Source organism: Astyanax mexicanus, chromosome 16, assembly GCF_023375975.1.
Source record: "Astyanax mexicanus isolate ESR-SI-001 chromosome 16, AstMex3_surface, whole genome shotgun sequence".
In the NCBI taxonomy this organism is placed as follows: domain Eukaryota; kingdom Metazoa; phylum Chordata; class Actinopteri; order Characiformes; family Acestrorhamphidae; genus Astyanax; species Astyanax mexicanus.
The window spans coordinates 14,320,126-14,334,859 of NC_064423.1; the positions used below are offsets into that span (position 1 = coordinate 14,320,126).

General features: G+C 39.5%; 1 protein-coding gene across 1 annotated transcript in view; it reads left to right on the forward strand.

Annotated features, from left to right (window-relative positions):
• Positions 1–14,734, forward strand: part of ncanb (neurocan b) — a 260,750-nt gene that overhangs the window by 121,315 nt on the left and 124,701 nt on the right. The window contains exons 4-7 of the mRNA XM_022669610.2: positions 959–1,133; positions 4,310–4,437; positions 7,428–7,721; positions 10,788–11,552. Coding sequence (XP_022525331.2) covers positions 959–1,133; positions 4,310–4,437; positions 7,428–7,721; positions 10,788–11,552 — 1,362 coding nt within the window. The remainder of the gene's footprint in view (positions 1–958; positions 1,134–4,309; positions 4,438–7,427; positions 7,722–10,787; positions 11,553–14,734) is intronic.

Sequence of the window (14,734 nt, forward strand, 5' to 3'; positions counted from 1 at the left end):
ACTGCTTTGAGAAGTGTTTGAAGAATAAAATCCAAGCCCACTGTAGGTGCTCTGTGGACGAGCAGGGAAGGGTGTGTGGGAAGCAGTTCCTTTAGATCATTTTTAGATTTTTTTTTTTTTTTTAAATAAATGTTTTCTTGCTTTTTTTTTCCATTACTAAATTCTCTACACATTCTCAAATGAGGACAAACAGTCCAGTTTCCTTTCCTTATGCTTCTGCAGCCATGTCTTTGTAATGGGTGCAGTACGTGGTTTTGCATTGTCTTGTTTAAAAAATGTAGGAACATTACAAGAAGAGATGATCTTAATTCACATTTAATGCTGTCATCATAGAATTGTTGTAAAAAACAGCTAAAAACTTTCTTATTCAAAAAGGCCTACTAAGACATTTTTATTTATATGTCTACTAATGTGTGTAATTGTGTTGTTTTTATCCACTTGTTCCTAAATGTTTGCTTCTGATGGTATTGTCTTTTACGCTGTAGCACCTTAAGATTTCTTTGAAATGTAAAGTGCATTACAAATACAATGTATTATTATTATTTTTTTTTTTATTATTTATTTGTTTTTATTATTATTATTATTATTATTATTATTATTATTATTATTATTATTATTATTATTATTATTATATTTTATAGTTATAATATAGTTATATATGATAGTTTTTACTTTGAAATTATATATAGTTTTGAAACCAGTAATTTTACAATTTAACTTAAGTAAAAGTCTTCAATTGATTTTTCAGATTCTACAGTAGTATATATTTCTACTATCTGTCTATAGTAATGAATGTCAGTACTTTTCACACCTTTGGTGGGAACCACTATAGCTGTTCACCGATTCTGCATTTCATTCAAGAAATGCAATTTCTAATGAAATTATCAACAAATTTAAACATATATGCCGAGATTTGTACCCACTTTTTTCTTAATCCTTATATTTTCTGTCCTCACAGGAGTGGTCTTCCACTACCGTGCCCCTCATGACCGCTATGCCCTGTCCTTCCCTGAGGCCAAACGCGTGTGTGTGGAGAATTCAGCTGTGATCGCCACGCCCGGTCAGCTGCAGGCCACTTTCGATGACGGCTACGACAACTGTGATGCGGGCTGGCTCTCTGATCAGACTGTGAGGTGAGGTTTGAAAGATCACTCTGCTGATACTGATTGAATAGAACAGTCAGCATTGTTGTGTTTCATGTTGTAAACACAGATCCACAGTCAGTTTCAGGCATAGACTGTATATATATATATACATGGACAGCACCATATATATATATATATGGACAGCACGACAGGGGTTGAAAAGTGAAGCCACTACGCCCTCTCTTACGCCCTCTGGTGGCTGGCTCCAGTACAACTTGTAACCACGCCTATTTCCATTCAACTGAATGAGAGACATCCAATTACAAATAGCACTTAGCCTGATTAGGAGGTAATGCTAATGCTGCTCCAGCAGTGCTAACCCAGGTTAGCAGCAGTCTATAGGCTGATAATACTCACCTCCGAACGGCGAAAGAGCTAGTGCTTAGCGCAGTTAGCAGCTAATGCTAATAATACTGATCCAGTCTCGAGTCTCGGTGCTGGAGAGCTAAACTATAACGCTGTACTTCAGCACAGTGGCTTTACTGCTCCTTAATACCTGACTTTTATAAATTTATAAATTTATACATAAGGCACACCAGATTATAAGATGTACTGACAATTTTTGGGAAAGTCAAATGATTTTAAGTGCACCTTATAGTGCGAAAAATATGGTATCTGGATAATAAATCAGATAAAACTGTAACTGAACAGCCGTTTATCTCAAATCAAAGAATGGATCACATTCTCACCATTCTCACCTGGTGTTTTATGGTGTAATTGTGAATTGTCTGTTTTAAATGTTGAAAACTAATTTTTAGGCTGCTGTCGTGGCCAGGCCTCCCTTGGAAAAGAGATCATTGTGTCTCAATGGGTTTGACCTGGTTAAATTAAGGTTAAATAAATACAAATAAAAATATGAGAGATAACAGTAAAACGGGTGGTGGCAACATTAAAATTGATTTATTAGATGTTAAACTTGGGGAAGGCGGGGCTATAGACATGTTTATTCCTTCGACTAACACTCAGTTGTTTTATAACTCAACTAAACTGGGAAGCTATTTGATATTCAGTTAATGACTTAGTGCAACACTGTGTCGCAAAGCCCCAGTCTAGTCCCACTCCATTGCTGAGCTTATTACTGGAGAATGTATACCCACCACTGAGAAGACTGAGGAAAAGCTGGTGGAGGTCTTCTTTAGAGCCCACCTAATGAGCATCTAATGTTCGCTACATGCTGTGAGAGGATTCTGAATCCTAAGTAAACAGCCATTGATTTTAGTTTAAAGGGTAGGCCTAAGTGTGCTGAGAGCATTCTCTTTAAATGTAAACAGCAGCTACATTCAGATGCACCCAATATTTGGCAACCGAGACGTGGAAAGACTAAATAATTTATTCAGAACAATATTTCCTAAAATGTTTCCTCAGACATTATAATTTTTTAAGGCAGCAACAACAGGCTTACACTCTTTTTTTACACACTTTGTACCGCAAGGCAAGGGAGTGAGGGGGAGAGCTGAGAAACTGCAGGTTTAAGTTCATTTTTTAAATTTTACTTGCATAAATTAAATAAAATACACAGAAATATATTGTGAATCCTGCCATGTTTGGCATTAGTATAACTGTCTGTTTCAATTTCAACTGTTTTTCAATTTAAAGAGATGCAAAGCTATACACAGCTGTTGTTGATTCAACTTTAGCTACTGTAACTTTAGCTGACTGTCTGCCTGCATTTCTCTGTGTAAACTTCACTTGCAATTGATTTAAGTAGCACTGCTGAGGTAAATCTAGAACTAAAATTACTGCAGTACTGAGGTAAAAAGCTAGCTTAATGTATATAAAATTAAATAGCACTGCTGAAGTAAGTTTGTGACTAAAATAGCGCTGATGAGGTAAATGTATGTATTGTGCTTAGTTGGTATGTCTGCTTAAAGCAACCATCAGTAATAAATGCGAGCATGTCTAATTTTTAAACACTGGATTAAGATTCTGCCCCATCTGCTCCTCCCCAGACACAAAGCTCACACGGGTTGCCAATTTAACACACACTGGCAAGCAATGACGAGTTTAACTCTGCAGAAAAAAAATAAGAAACCTCTTAAAAATTATGAATTTCTTTGATTTTACCAAATTGAAAAACTCTGGAATATAATCAAGAGGAAGATGGATGATCACAAGCCATCAAACCAAGTGGAACTGCTTGCATATTTGCACCAGGAGTGGCATAAAGTTACCCAAAAGCAGTGTGTAAGACTGGTGGAGGAGAACATGCCAAGATGCATGAAAACTGTGATTAAAAAGCTATAGTTGGTTTAACTTGGTTTAGCCACTGTAACTGTCTGATGCCTCAAATGTAACACAAAGCACTGCTGAGGTAAATCTACAGTATGACTACAATTGCAGTACTGAGGCACTGCATAATGCATAATCCACCAGAAAAATGTATTACTGAAGTACTAAATCATTTGAAACTTCCGTTTGCTGTTTTTAACATGGTGAACAAACGCTTGCAAAGAATGTTTGGCTCCATAAACCCATAAACCGTGTTTGTTCACCGTGTTTATCGGCCTCCTGTCGCTCTCTCCTCTCAGCTGCACGTCTCGGCAGCGCTAGCTCTTAATACAGTGAAGAGCTTGCCACTTCCAGTCACATCAGCATGCAGCTGACTGTCAGACTAGCGCTGGTATCTAATGGCGACGCTCGCTCACGTCTAGCACATATGGTCGGCCAGTAATTGGGTTGAAAAACACAGGTTTGGGGAGGCAAAAGCGATGGCTGGCGTCTTGGCAGAGCTCTAATTGAGCTATCTCCTGAGAAACGTTGGCAGCAAATCAGTGAGAACCCAAATGTCTGGTTAATGCGGCGAGTGTGTGTGTGTAGTGTGTGTGTAGTGTGTAAATATGTGGGTTGTTTTAATGGTTTGATGAAACTGCCTGCAATAACTGCTGGATGCTGTTATAAAATCCCATTCAACTGCTTTTTCCTCCAGAATCCAGGAGTACAGTGTGATTTCTCTTAATCAGACGTTGGGTTGAACCTCTGCTATATTTGAATTGCTGTGTTGTGGAGTAAAGTGCACAGTTGGAGGCTCTCTCTCTCTCTCTCTCTCTCTCTCTCTCTCTATCTCTCTGTTTGTCTCTTTGTTTGTCCGTCTGTTTGTCTCTCCATCTCTACACTAATTGGCTGGAGTTGTTTGTTGTTTATTTTCTTTGGCTCTCTCTCCACAGGTATCCCATCCAGTCTCCTCGGCCTGGCTGCTACGGTGACCGGGAAGATTCGCCCGGCGTGAGGAACTACGGCACTCGCTCCCCTGATGAGCTGTTTGATGTCTATTGCTTCGCGGAGAGTTTGAAAGGTACTGTAGTGATCACAGTACGAAGTTCCACAATATTTTTTATTTTTTTCATTTTGGAAAATGTAATGTAATGGGATGGAGTGCTATAGTTCAGACTAGTAGCTCTCCAGCCCAGAGGGTTGTTGAACCCTATTCAAGGAAAAAATAAATATCATTTAAATATGTACAGATTTGTGTGCAAATAGTTCATAAAAGTGTTTTTAGACAAAAACAATGGTATTCATGAAAGTTGAGTTGTATTTGGGAAATTGAAAGGTACAGTTACTGTGTTCAAATAATGTAGTACAACCAGGCGTCCCAAGTCTCACGGAAGTTGCGGGAGTCTACCGCATATCAAACACGGCTCCCTGATGCCTACAAGTCAAATAAAATCTTCCACAGTCAACACATAATTTTTCCCCCAATCGCATGTGCATATTAATGAAGCGCATTCAAAACAAAGAGGGTTCTGATTGGCATGTTCTCTGCAAAGAGTCTGTGAGTCAGCCAATCAGTTTTTATTGTGGACAGGCAGTGTTTTTTCTTTGTTCAGTCAGTGAGAGAAGTTGCATCATGGAAGAGGCAGTAAAGGCGGAGGCAGGATCTTCCAAAAAGAGAAAATATAACACTAATTTCACCTCAGACTACTCTAAAGTATATCCATGTCTGGTAAAAGTAAAGGAAATATTTTAGTAAATGAAAAACATTCCAAATAAAAATATTGTAATTTTTACACTAAAATAGGTCACTGTCTCTATTCACACTGTGCCACTATTCATGCCAGGATGAGTACATTACAAAAAGACTGTCCTATTCACAGTTTACTAGACCCCCCCCCCCCCCCCCAATGCCACCCACCCCCCAGAGACATCATCTGAAGACACTCTTCCTCAAAATAACAACCCAATACTCAATAAAAATCAAGTTCAGCGCTTGTATTTTGGCTATAGCTGGATTGAAGCCTCTCCTGGTTTATGAAGCTTTTTGTGCTGCACTCTCAAATCCATTATTTATTCTTTTCATCCAGTCGGTGATGTGTGTGTGTGTGTGTGTGTGTGTGTGTGTGTGTGTGTGTGTGTGTGTGTTTGGCCGCATTGTATCAAAACAGTGAATGAACACACAACAAGACTTAAAAATCCTATCACATCTCATGTTCTTAAAGAGGAGTCTTATACAACATAGTACATGGCTAATAATAGATGGATGGATGGATGGATGGATACATTTAAATGAATAGATGAATGTATATGGATTGACAAATCTGGTTGGATGGATTTGTGAATAGATGGATGGATATAAGGATGAATTGGCTGATTGACATACATTTAGGCAGATGGATTAATGTGTGGATAAGTAAATTTAGTAAAGTAAGTTTGTCTGGATGTAGGATGGGCAAATTTGGATGGATGGATGGATGGATGGATGGATTACTTTTAATGGAAGCATGGACAGGTGAATGGGTAATGGATGGATGAATAATTGGATAGATGATTTTTGATGGAAGCATGAACAGGTGAATAGGTGATGGATGGATGGATGGTTGGATAAATTTTAATGGAAGCATGGACCAGTGGATGCATTATGGTCCATGGATAAGAAAAATGAATGAATTTAAACTAATAGATGAATGGATGCTAAATTTTGATGGAAGCATGGACAGGTGAATGGGTGATGCATGGATAAATGAATGGATGAATTGTGATGGAAGCGTTGATAGGTGGATGGTGATGGATGGATTAATGAATGTAAATAAATGGATAAAAAAATGAGCAATTTAGATGGAAGCATGGACAAAAGGATGTGTGATGGATGGATGGATTTGAATGGCTATATAAATGTTTAATTAAGATACAAACAGGCAGACAAACAATGGATGAATATAGGCAGACAAATATGGATGGATGGATACATTTAAATGGATTAATGGATGATTTTTTTTTTATAGATGGATGAATAAATTTAAATGAATGGATGAATTTTGATGGAAGCATGATGGAGGGATGAATTTGATAATTTATTTATTTATTTTTGGAACGTACGGATGAATTTTGATGGTGGATGCGTGATGGATGGATGAATTTGAATGGATGAATGAATGTGAAAGGATGGATGCATTTTGATGGACGCATGGACAGGTGGATATGTGATGGATGGATGAATTTAGATGTAAGGATGCATTTTGATGGAGGCATGATGGATGGATGAATTTAATTATTTATTTATTTACTTTTTGAATGGCCGGATGAGTTTTGATGGTGGCTGCGTGATGGATGGATGAATTTGAATGGATGAATGAATGTGAATGGATGGATGAATTTTGATGGAAGCATGGACAGGAGGATGTGTGATGGATGGATGAATTTGAATGGATGGATGAGTTTTGATGGAGGCATGGACAGGTGGATGCGTGATGGATGGATGAATGTAGATGAATGTATGGATTTTTAATTAAGATACAGACAGGAAGACAAGCAGAAAAATTGATAGATTTTTTTATTTGCATAGATGGATGGATAGATGGACAAATGTAGGATTGTTGGATATATTTGGATGAATGGGTGCATAGATTAATAAATAGACAGACAGACAGACAGACAGGTAGCTGTAGGGCATGGGATTATCAGGATTAGAGTACAGGCAAACCTCAGTCTTTAATAAGCTGCTGTTGCTGTTCTCAGCTCTGCTGTATAATTGGCTGCTTTTTGTTTTTTCTTTTTTAGTTTGTTTTTTTTGAGACAACACCGCGTCATGCAGTGTCTGAACCTCAACATGATTTGATGCAGAATGTGATTCTGAGCGTGAGCTGATTCAGGCGTGCGGCGCTCACAGTGCTAATTTGTGTACATAAGATTGAAATCTTTAATTGCGTTAGCTGCATTAGTCTCACAGCTCTCAACTGAAACTACACAGGCTAGCTTGGCCGGTGGAGGAGGTTGGGTGGGATGGTTCTGCTGGTTCTGCTGGTTCTGCTGGTGTAATCCAGCTCTCCCACTCTTCTCTTTGTTTTCCAGGCGAGGTGTTTCACTCCAACGTGCCAGAGAAGCTGAGTCTGGCCACTGCCTCCACCCACTGCCACACGCTGGGCACTCAGCTGGCCACGGTGGGGCAGCTCTTCCTGGCCTGGCAGGCCGGACTGGACCGCTGTGACCCAGGCTGGCTGGCCGACGGCAGCGTGCGCTACCCCATCAACCAACCGCGGCGCAACTGTGGAGGAGACGAACCGGGGGTCCGCACGCTGTACCACAACCCGAACCGAACCGGCTTCCCCGACACCACCAACCTGTTCGATGCCTACTGCTACCGAGGTAAAGAGTCAGAGTGCCTTATTTTTTTAAAGAGAACCACTTCAAAATGACCAGCTTCTCTTCATTTATTTTATATAGGTATACATTTGAATACAATTCAGATTGTTGTTTTATTCTATAAACTACGGACATTTCTAACAAATTCTAAAAAGAAATATTATCATTTACAGCATTTATTTGCAGAAAATGAGAAATGGTCGAAAATAACAAATAATGCAAAAGAAAGAAAACAAGTTCACATTCACCTAGAAAAAGCAACACTAATGTTCAGAATGCAATATTTGGTGGAATAACCCTCAGCATTCTCTCCACCAGTCTTTCACACTGCTTTTGGGTGACCTTATGCCACTTCTGCCACATGACTTTCAGCTTTGTTTGGTGGATTGTGACCATCCATGTATTCAACCTTACTATTCAGATTCAGATTCAGATCTGAAAATTGACCGTTAACTTATTTGAAAGTTAGTCGGCAACCGCAGGGTGACATCAAGTGACCTACAAAAAGAATGGCAACTGGCTGCAGTGGGGAAGTGCACGGAAAGAACAGTTCGTAACAGGCTTCGAAAGGGCAAGACTCAGGTCATGTAAAGCTAGAATAAAGCCTTTCATCAATGAGATGCAAAGATCACCTTCTCTGATGAGTCCAATTTTCAGCTTTGCCCAACACCTGGTCGTCTAATGGTTAGACAGAGCTAGGTCAAATAATGTGTGGTTGAAGGACCACCAGATCACCAAACCACACTGACAATGGTCAATCTCCAGACCTGAACCCCATTAAAAACCTATGGAATATAATCAAGAGGAAGTTGGATGGTCACAAGCCATCATACCAAGCTGAACTGTTTGAATTTTTAGTGGCAGCAGTGGCATAATAACACCTAAAAGCAGTGTGAAAGACTGGTGGAGAGCATGAAAAGACAGATTGTTGTTTCTAAATGAACTATACTTGTTCTATTTGCAATATTTGAGGTCTAAAAGCACTGTAGCTTTTATTATTTGATCATTTCTCATTTTCTCCGAATAAATGGTGTAAATGCCATTTTTTTTTGGGGGGGGGGGGATTTGGGAAAAGAAATGTTGTCAGAAGTTTATAAAATAAATCAACGATTTTACTTTAAGTTTTATTTAAAGCATTCATTTTAAAGCAGTATCTGGTTATTCTTCAAGGCTTAATGCTTGGGCCCCTGCTATTTTCACCTCATTGATGTGCTAAAGGAGCTATGTCCCCCCCCCCGCATCCACCCACACACACACACACACTCACACACACACTGTTCTTTCTGACTTCTATACTTCTTCAAAGAGATCATATGGAATTCTCACACATCTTACATGCATTATAATAGAAGCACAGTACTCCATTTCCAGTATCGCCAGCAGACTATTAAAAAGAGCATATGCAACGCGTGTGACAAGTGATGTATTACTTTTCCTCTGTTTGAACTATTTTAAGGAGCTTTTTCTTTGCGGTTTTGCTCTTAGTCAAATCAGGGAGTGATTTTTAGTTATTTTTAGGATGCCATTATTTTCAGCTGAGACATCAAAAGCCTGTAAAAATAGTGCTTTTTACCTTAATATAGGACACACACCCATCCTGGGCTGAGCTTTCATTCCTGAAAAAAAGAAGGTGATCACACGTGACATGACATGCCAAAAGTCATGGAATAGCATTGATTATAAATCGTTATGTCAGCTTGGGTACGCCCATACCTGTATAATTGGTGAGGTGTTATCTTGTCAGGAAAGGTTAAGGATAAACACACACAGTGTGAGAGAGGGTTGAGTCATCTTTAAAACTCCATAAACACACTGAGCTCTGAGTTCTGAATTAAATTTAGTGAAGCTCTGAGCTGATAATCATCACATTAATGAACTACATAGAGAAAACCTAAATTTAAAAGTGTACACCGGCTCAAAATGTTGCCAGATTGGTTGGTTTCATGCCAAATGTTGAGTTGTGTCTGAAATTGTCTGGAGGAAACTCTGTGCTTTGATGGGTGAAAAAACTTCTAAGTGTTAAGGAAATGAAATTATCAGTGTTGTAGTTGGATAGCTAATCTTTCAGAGACAGAGCTTTTAGTCCTGCTGATGGAAATGGTACTCATTTTTCAAACCAAATAATATCAGTAAATGACTCGAAAGTGTCCACAGAAAAAGTTTGAAACTACCTGCTTTACTCAAACTAAAGCTAGGTATTTATTTAACCTGCACATTTTTACTAAGTCGTTATTTTGCACTAAACATTTTTATTCATTTAGGCTAAAAAGTTGACATTTTTGCATATAGTTTTCTTGATTTGTCCTGATCAGAATACTGAAAGGCATAGGCTGCTCTGAGTGTCAGGTGGTTTTTAGTAATCTACATGTATTCTAGAGGTGTGATTATCAAGAAAAATAAATCCGCCTGATGCTCTCCATGTACTTTGTTAAAGTAATAATTAATAAGCCATGTAATAAACTATCATCAATATTCTTATGCTTTCAACTCATTAACACTCTAGTCAAACCATTTTTGAAAACATATTTTAGGTGTAAACATATTTAAAGTCTATACATCTAAAAATAACAGACGTTTGGTAAAATTTTGACCAAAACATAACCAGTTCCGGGAAAATATAACAATTCTGCTTCCTTATACATTTTAATTGATTATATTTTTGAGCAGCCGTATGGCTTCTGGAGTAAAAGAGCTCAGGGCTCATGTGTCTGTCTGATATAATTACTGTGTTATAAGACCTGAAAAAAGGAACTGACAAAAAAAGGAAGAAAAAACACACAAAAACAGCCTAGGGTTCAAAAGGTTAAGGTCAGTGATAATAATTTAATAATAAGCAAGAGACTGGGTTGAAAATGGTATTCATTTGAGAGTTTCAAGAAACCAAAAAGAACACATTTGCCAAACAATATCTTGGGAATATGACTGATAAGATAAAAATGGAACTGTTACATCTGGTGTATAATTAATACAGCAGTGCCCTGTAACTAGTTAAGCTGAAAAAATGGACAGTGAGTGTAGAAACAAACAGAAAAAAATCTTGGTAACGCAGTATCTCTTCATATCTTACAGAATCAGAAGCGATGGCACTTCAGCAGGCATCCCAGTCCTCCAGCTCCAACTCCACAGAAGACTGGGAGCAGCTCCAGCAAAACAGAGCCTTCCCCGAGCCCTCCACCTGGACTGGCCTGGTAGACCTGGAAAAGGAGGAGTTCAACTCCATCGCAGACAACAACGAGTCCTCGGAGATCTCGGAGGAACACGTGGTGATCCATCTCCAGCCCGGAGAGAGGTCAGTGCGCTGGGGAGAGGATGCCACCAAAGATGGATCTTCTCCCGCTCCGGAGAGCCAGGTGGACCTTCAGGGGGGCTCAGCCGGAGAGGAGCCCGACGAGCGAGAAGCCAAGAGCCGCGACGCGTCCCCCGACCCCTCCCTGACCACGCCGTCTTCGTCCACGCAGGCTCAGACCAGCAACAGCGTCCTCTACAACTTCGTCAACTCCATGATGAAGCCCTGGAAGTACTTGACGGGGAACGAGGAGACGGAGGCTCCTTCGACAGAGTCCAGCCTGATGAAGGATACATCAGAAGTGGTCAAGCCATCCAAGATCAAAGGCGGCAGTGGACTCAAAGCGAGAGGGAGCAAAGCGAGCACTGATAATGCCATCCTGGAGCCTAAGCGTGAGGAAGCTTCAACTAATCCCATCACACCGAACTCTGAAGAAGGGCTTTTGGAGCAGGAGAAAGAGCTGGTTCCGACGCTCCCTGAACAGGAGCTGAAGAATCCCAGCAAAGCCCAGACAGAGCCTTCGGTTTCACAAGTGGTGCCAGATAATGGTGAGAGCATTTCCTTTTTTTTTTTTTTGTTCCATTGGTCCATTGTACGCAAGAACGGCGTGTGAAAGTACGGTGGCTTGCAAAAGTATTCATGCCCCTTGAATTCTTTCAAATTTTTTGTCACCTTACATCCACTTAAACAACAATGTAAAGAAAAAAAAAGATTTTTAGTGAGAGACCGTAGTCTGTGTATTGCTGAACAGAGCATCATCTCTCAAAAGTGCAGCGACCACAGGTCGGGCGCCCCTGCTTTTGGGTTTCAGAAAGCTGTGTAACCCCACCCATTCCCATCTCGGCATTCAATGGCAAAACAGACAAAACTTTCAATCCCATTTTTTTCCACTATACTGTAATTCTACCTCCATTATTTAAATGCAGCAGCTAGTGTAACCTCTGCTTATATTGTCAAATTTTTATTTCCCCACAGAATTCATTTTTTAAAACATTATTCAGCTCTATTTAAAAAAGGTGTGGTTATTGTAAAAGGGCTGGTTATGGGCGGGACCAATAACAGACCGTCAGCTCCGCTCCGCTGCGCTCTGCAGCCTGTGACCTTGAGGCAGCCCTCAGGGGCGGGGTTATGTAAATGAGTAGGCTGTCTCTCCACAGTCTTTCTTCCTCCTCTGGGCTCTACAGCGCAAACTCGGGTATCAGGATCGCCAACATGGCGGAAGATTTTGGCTTCATTTTCATTAAATGAATGGGAACAGCGACACGGCGCTTATATTTTTAACAGTCTCTGTGAGAGACCAACACAAAGTAGCACATAATTGTGACAATGAATGAAAATTATACATGTTTTTTTATTTAAAAAAAGTGTGACGTGCAAAAGTATTCAGTTTATTTACTCTGAAACCCTTATGCAAAATCTGTCAATTAATCAGGGCAATCAATTGCCTTCAGAAGGCGCTTAATTAGTTATTAGAGTCCAGCTGTGTGTAATTTAGTCTCAGTCTAAATGCAACATGCTGTGTGTGGCTGAAACGTAGTAGCACTGCTCATTACCCCGAACACCCTGATCCTTTAAAGGCTATAATGGTTCCCTCCCGGCTTCAGTGAACATCTTCTAGCTTTGCTAAATGTTCACACAAAGCAACTACTGCTAACCGCATTCCCTCTTCTATCCCACTATTTCCCCTTTCGAAACTCTGTTGCTAATGTAGGTCATTATTTGCAGGTCATTATGGATGAAAGCATTCGTTAAATGTAATGTAATGTAGTGTAATGTAAAGTAATATCATGAACACACTATCCTCACTGTGAAACATGGTGGTGGCAGCATCATGCGGTGGGGATGCTTTTCTTCAGCAGGGACAGGGAAGCTGATCAGAGTTGATAGGGAGGTGGGTGGGGCTAAATACAGGGCAATCCTGAAAGAAAAGCTGTTGGGGGCTGTAGATGACTTGACACTGGGAAGAAAGGTGATTCACCTTTCAGCAAGACAATGACCCTAAACATACAGCCAGAGATACAGTGGAATGATTTAGATTAAATATTAATTTTATTCATGTGTTAGAAAGGCCCAGTCAAAGTCATGGATGGAAAGATGTGAATATTGCTGTTCACAGATGCTCTCCATCCAACCTGGCAGAGCTTGAGCTGTTTTGCAAAGAAGAATGGGCAAAAATGTCTAGATGTGTAAATGTCTAGATTTAAATTTTGACAATTACATAGGAAATCTTAATAAAATGCATTTAAATTTGTGGTTGTATGGTGACAAAATGTAAAAAAAAAAGTTCAAGCGGTATGAATACTTTTGCAAGCCACTCTGCTTTTCACTGTACTGTTAAGGGTGTTTTTTTCACAGGCCTGGTCTAAGAACTTAATTATAAGTATAAACTTAGTGATAAAACAAGTGATTCCATAATTATGAATGCTGGTGTATTCAAAAGTGCTCCCAGCACTAACACGATTTTTGTACGTTAAGTCGCATATGCACTAATATATCTTTCAAGTCCATATTTTGATGTTATGAAATCAATATGAGTCATGCAATAGCCGTGCTCGAAGCTATATATAACATTTTTAATATTTGCATTTCTTAGAGTCTGAGAGAACATCCACTCTTCACTTTACTCAGATAAAAAAATGATTTCCTCGCATTTTCAACGTCCCTAGCACTTCCTTTGGGTTCAAAACGCAGGTCCAGTTAATTGAGATTATTTAGATGTCTAAATGTGTCCTGCAAGCATGAAACATCTGGCCCATGAGGTTGTTTGAACAAGAAAGACCGATACTGAACAAAACAAAAAAAATGCTTCTCGGGTGAGCTTTGGTTTACTTTCGTTTTTTCGCCCGTGCTTAAGCTCCCTATCTCCTTATAAGGGCGCTTATTTTCCTGGCAGTGTCCCAATACACTATCCGGGGCAGCATTAGTGTATTGGACCGTGACCCTGACGAGGAGCAGTGTGTTTTTTTTTTTGTTTTTTTTTTCTTCTTGGGTTTTCCTGCTTTGAGATCAACTGTTCTGCAATTGGGTTCAACAACCCTCTGGGCTGGAGAGCTACTAGTCTGTAGCACTCCATCCCATTACACTTCATTTTCCACAACTTGGAAAATATCTGGCCCACGGCCAAACTTAATTGCCGACCCCTGGTTTAGATCATTTAGGGAAGCAACGCTCCCCACCAGCTCCATCCTGATGATATGCTGCCCATCATCAAATATATGCAAAGTGTTCCTAAAGGCGTGTTTATTACAGTAATTTGGATTCTTTAAGTTCTAGGTTTTAACCAGAGCAGATGGCTGAAGAAGAACTACCATAAAGTCCTTTACAAAAAAAAGCTCTTTCAGAAAAATAAATATTTTATATATTTTATGGAGGTTAGTGTTGCACTATGGGTTGGAATTTGGAAGGCATTGCTGTACTTAATGTGATCAACACTTTGAGCACCCCTAATTTTCATGATTTTTCTTTACCAATCATTGGTTGTTCGGATCAATAATTTCAGTTAAATGCTGTATATCATATAGTAGAGGAATACAGTGATATTTGAGAAGTGAAACTAAGTTTATAGGGTTTATAAGTTTATAGGGCACCCTTGTAGTTTTTTTTTTAATAACTTTAAGCACTAATTATTAAAACAAAAAAAAAAATGTGTTTGGTAAGCTCACTGACCCTTGACCTACATACACAGGTGACTTCAATTATGAGAAAGGGTTAAATTGGCCAATTGCAAGTT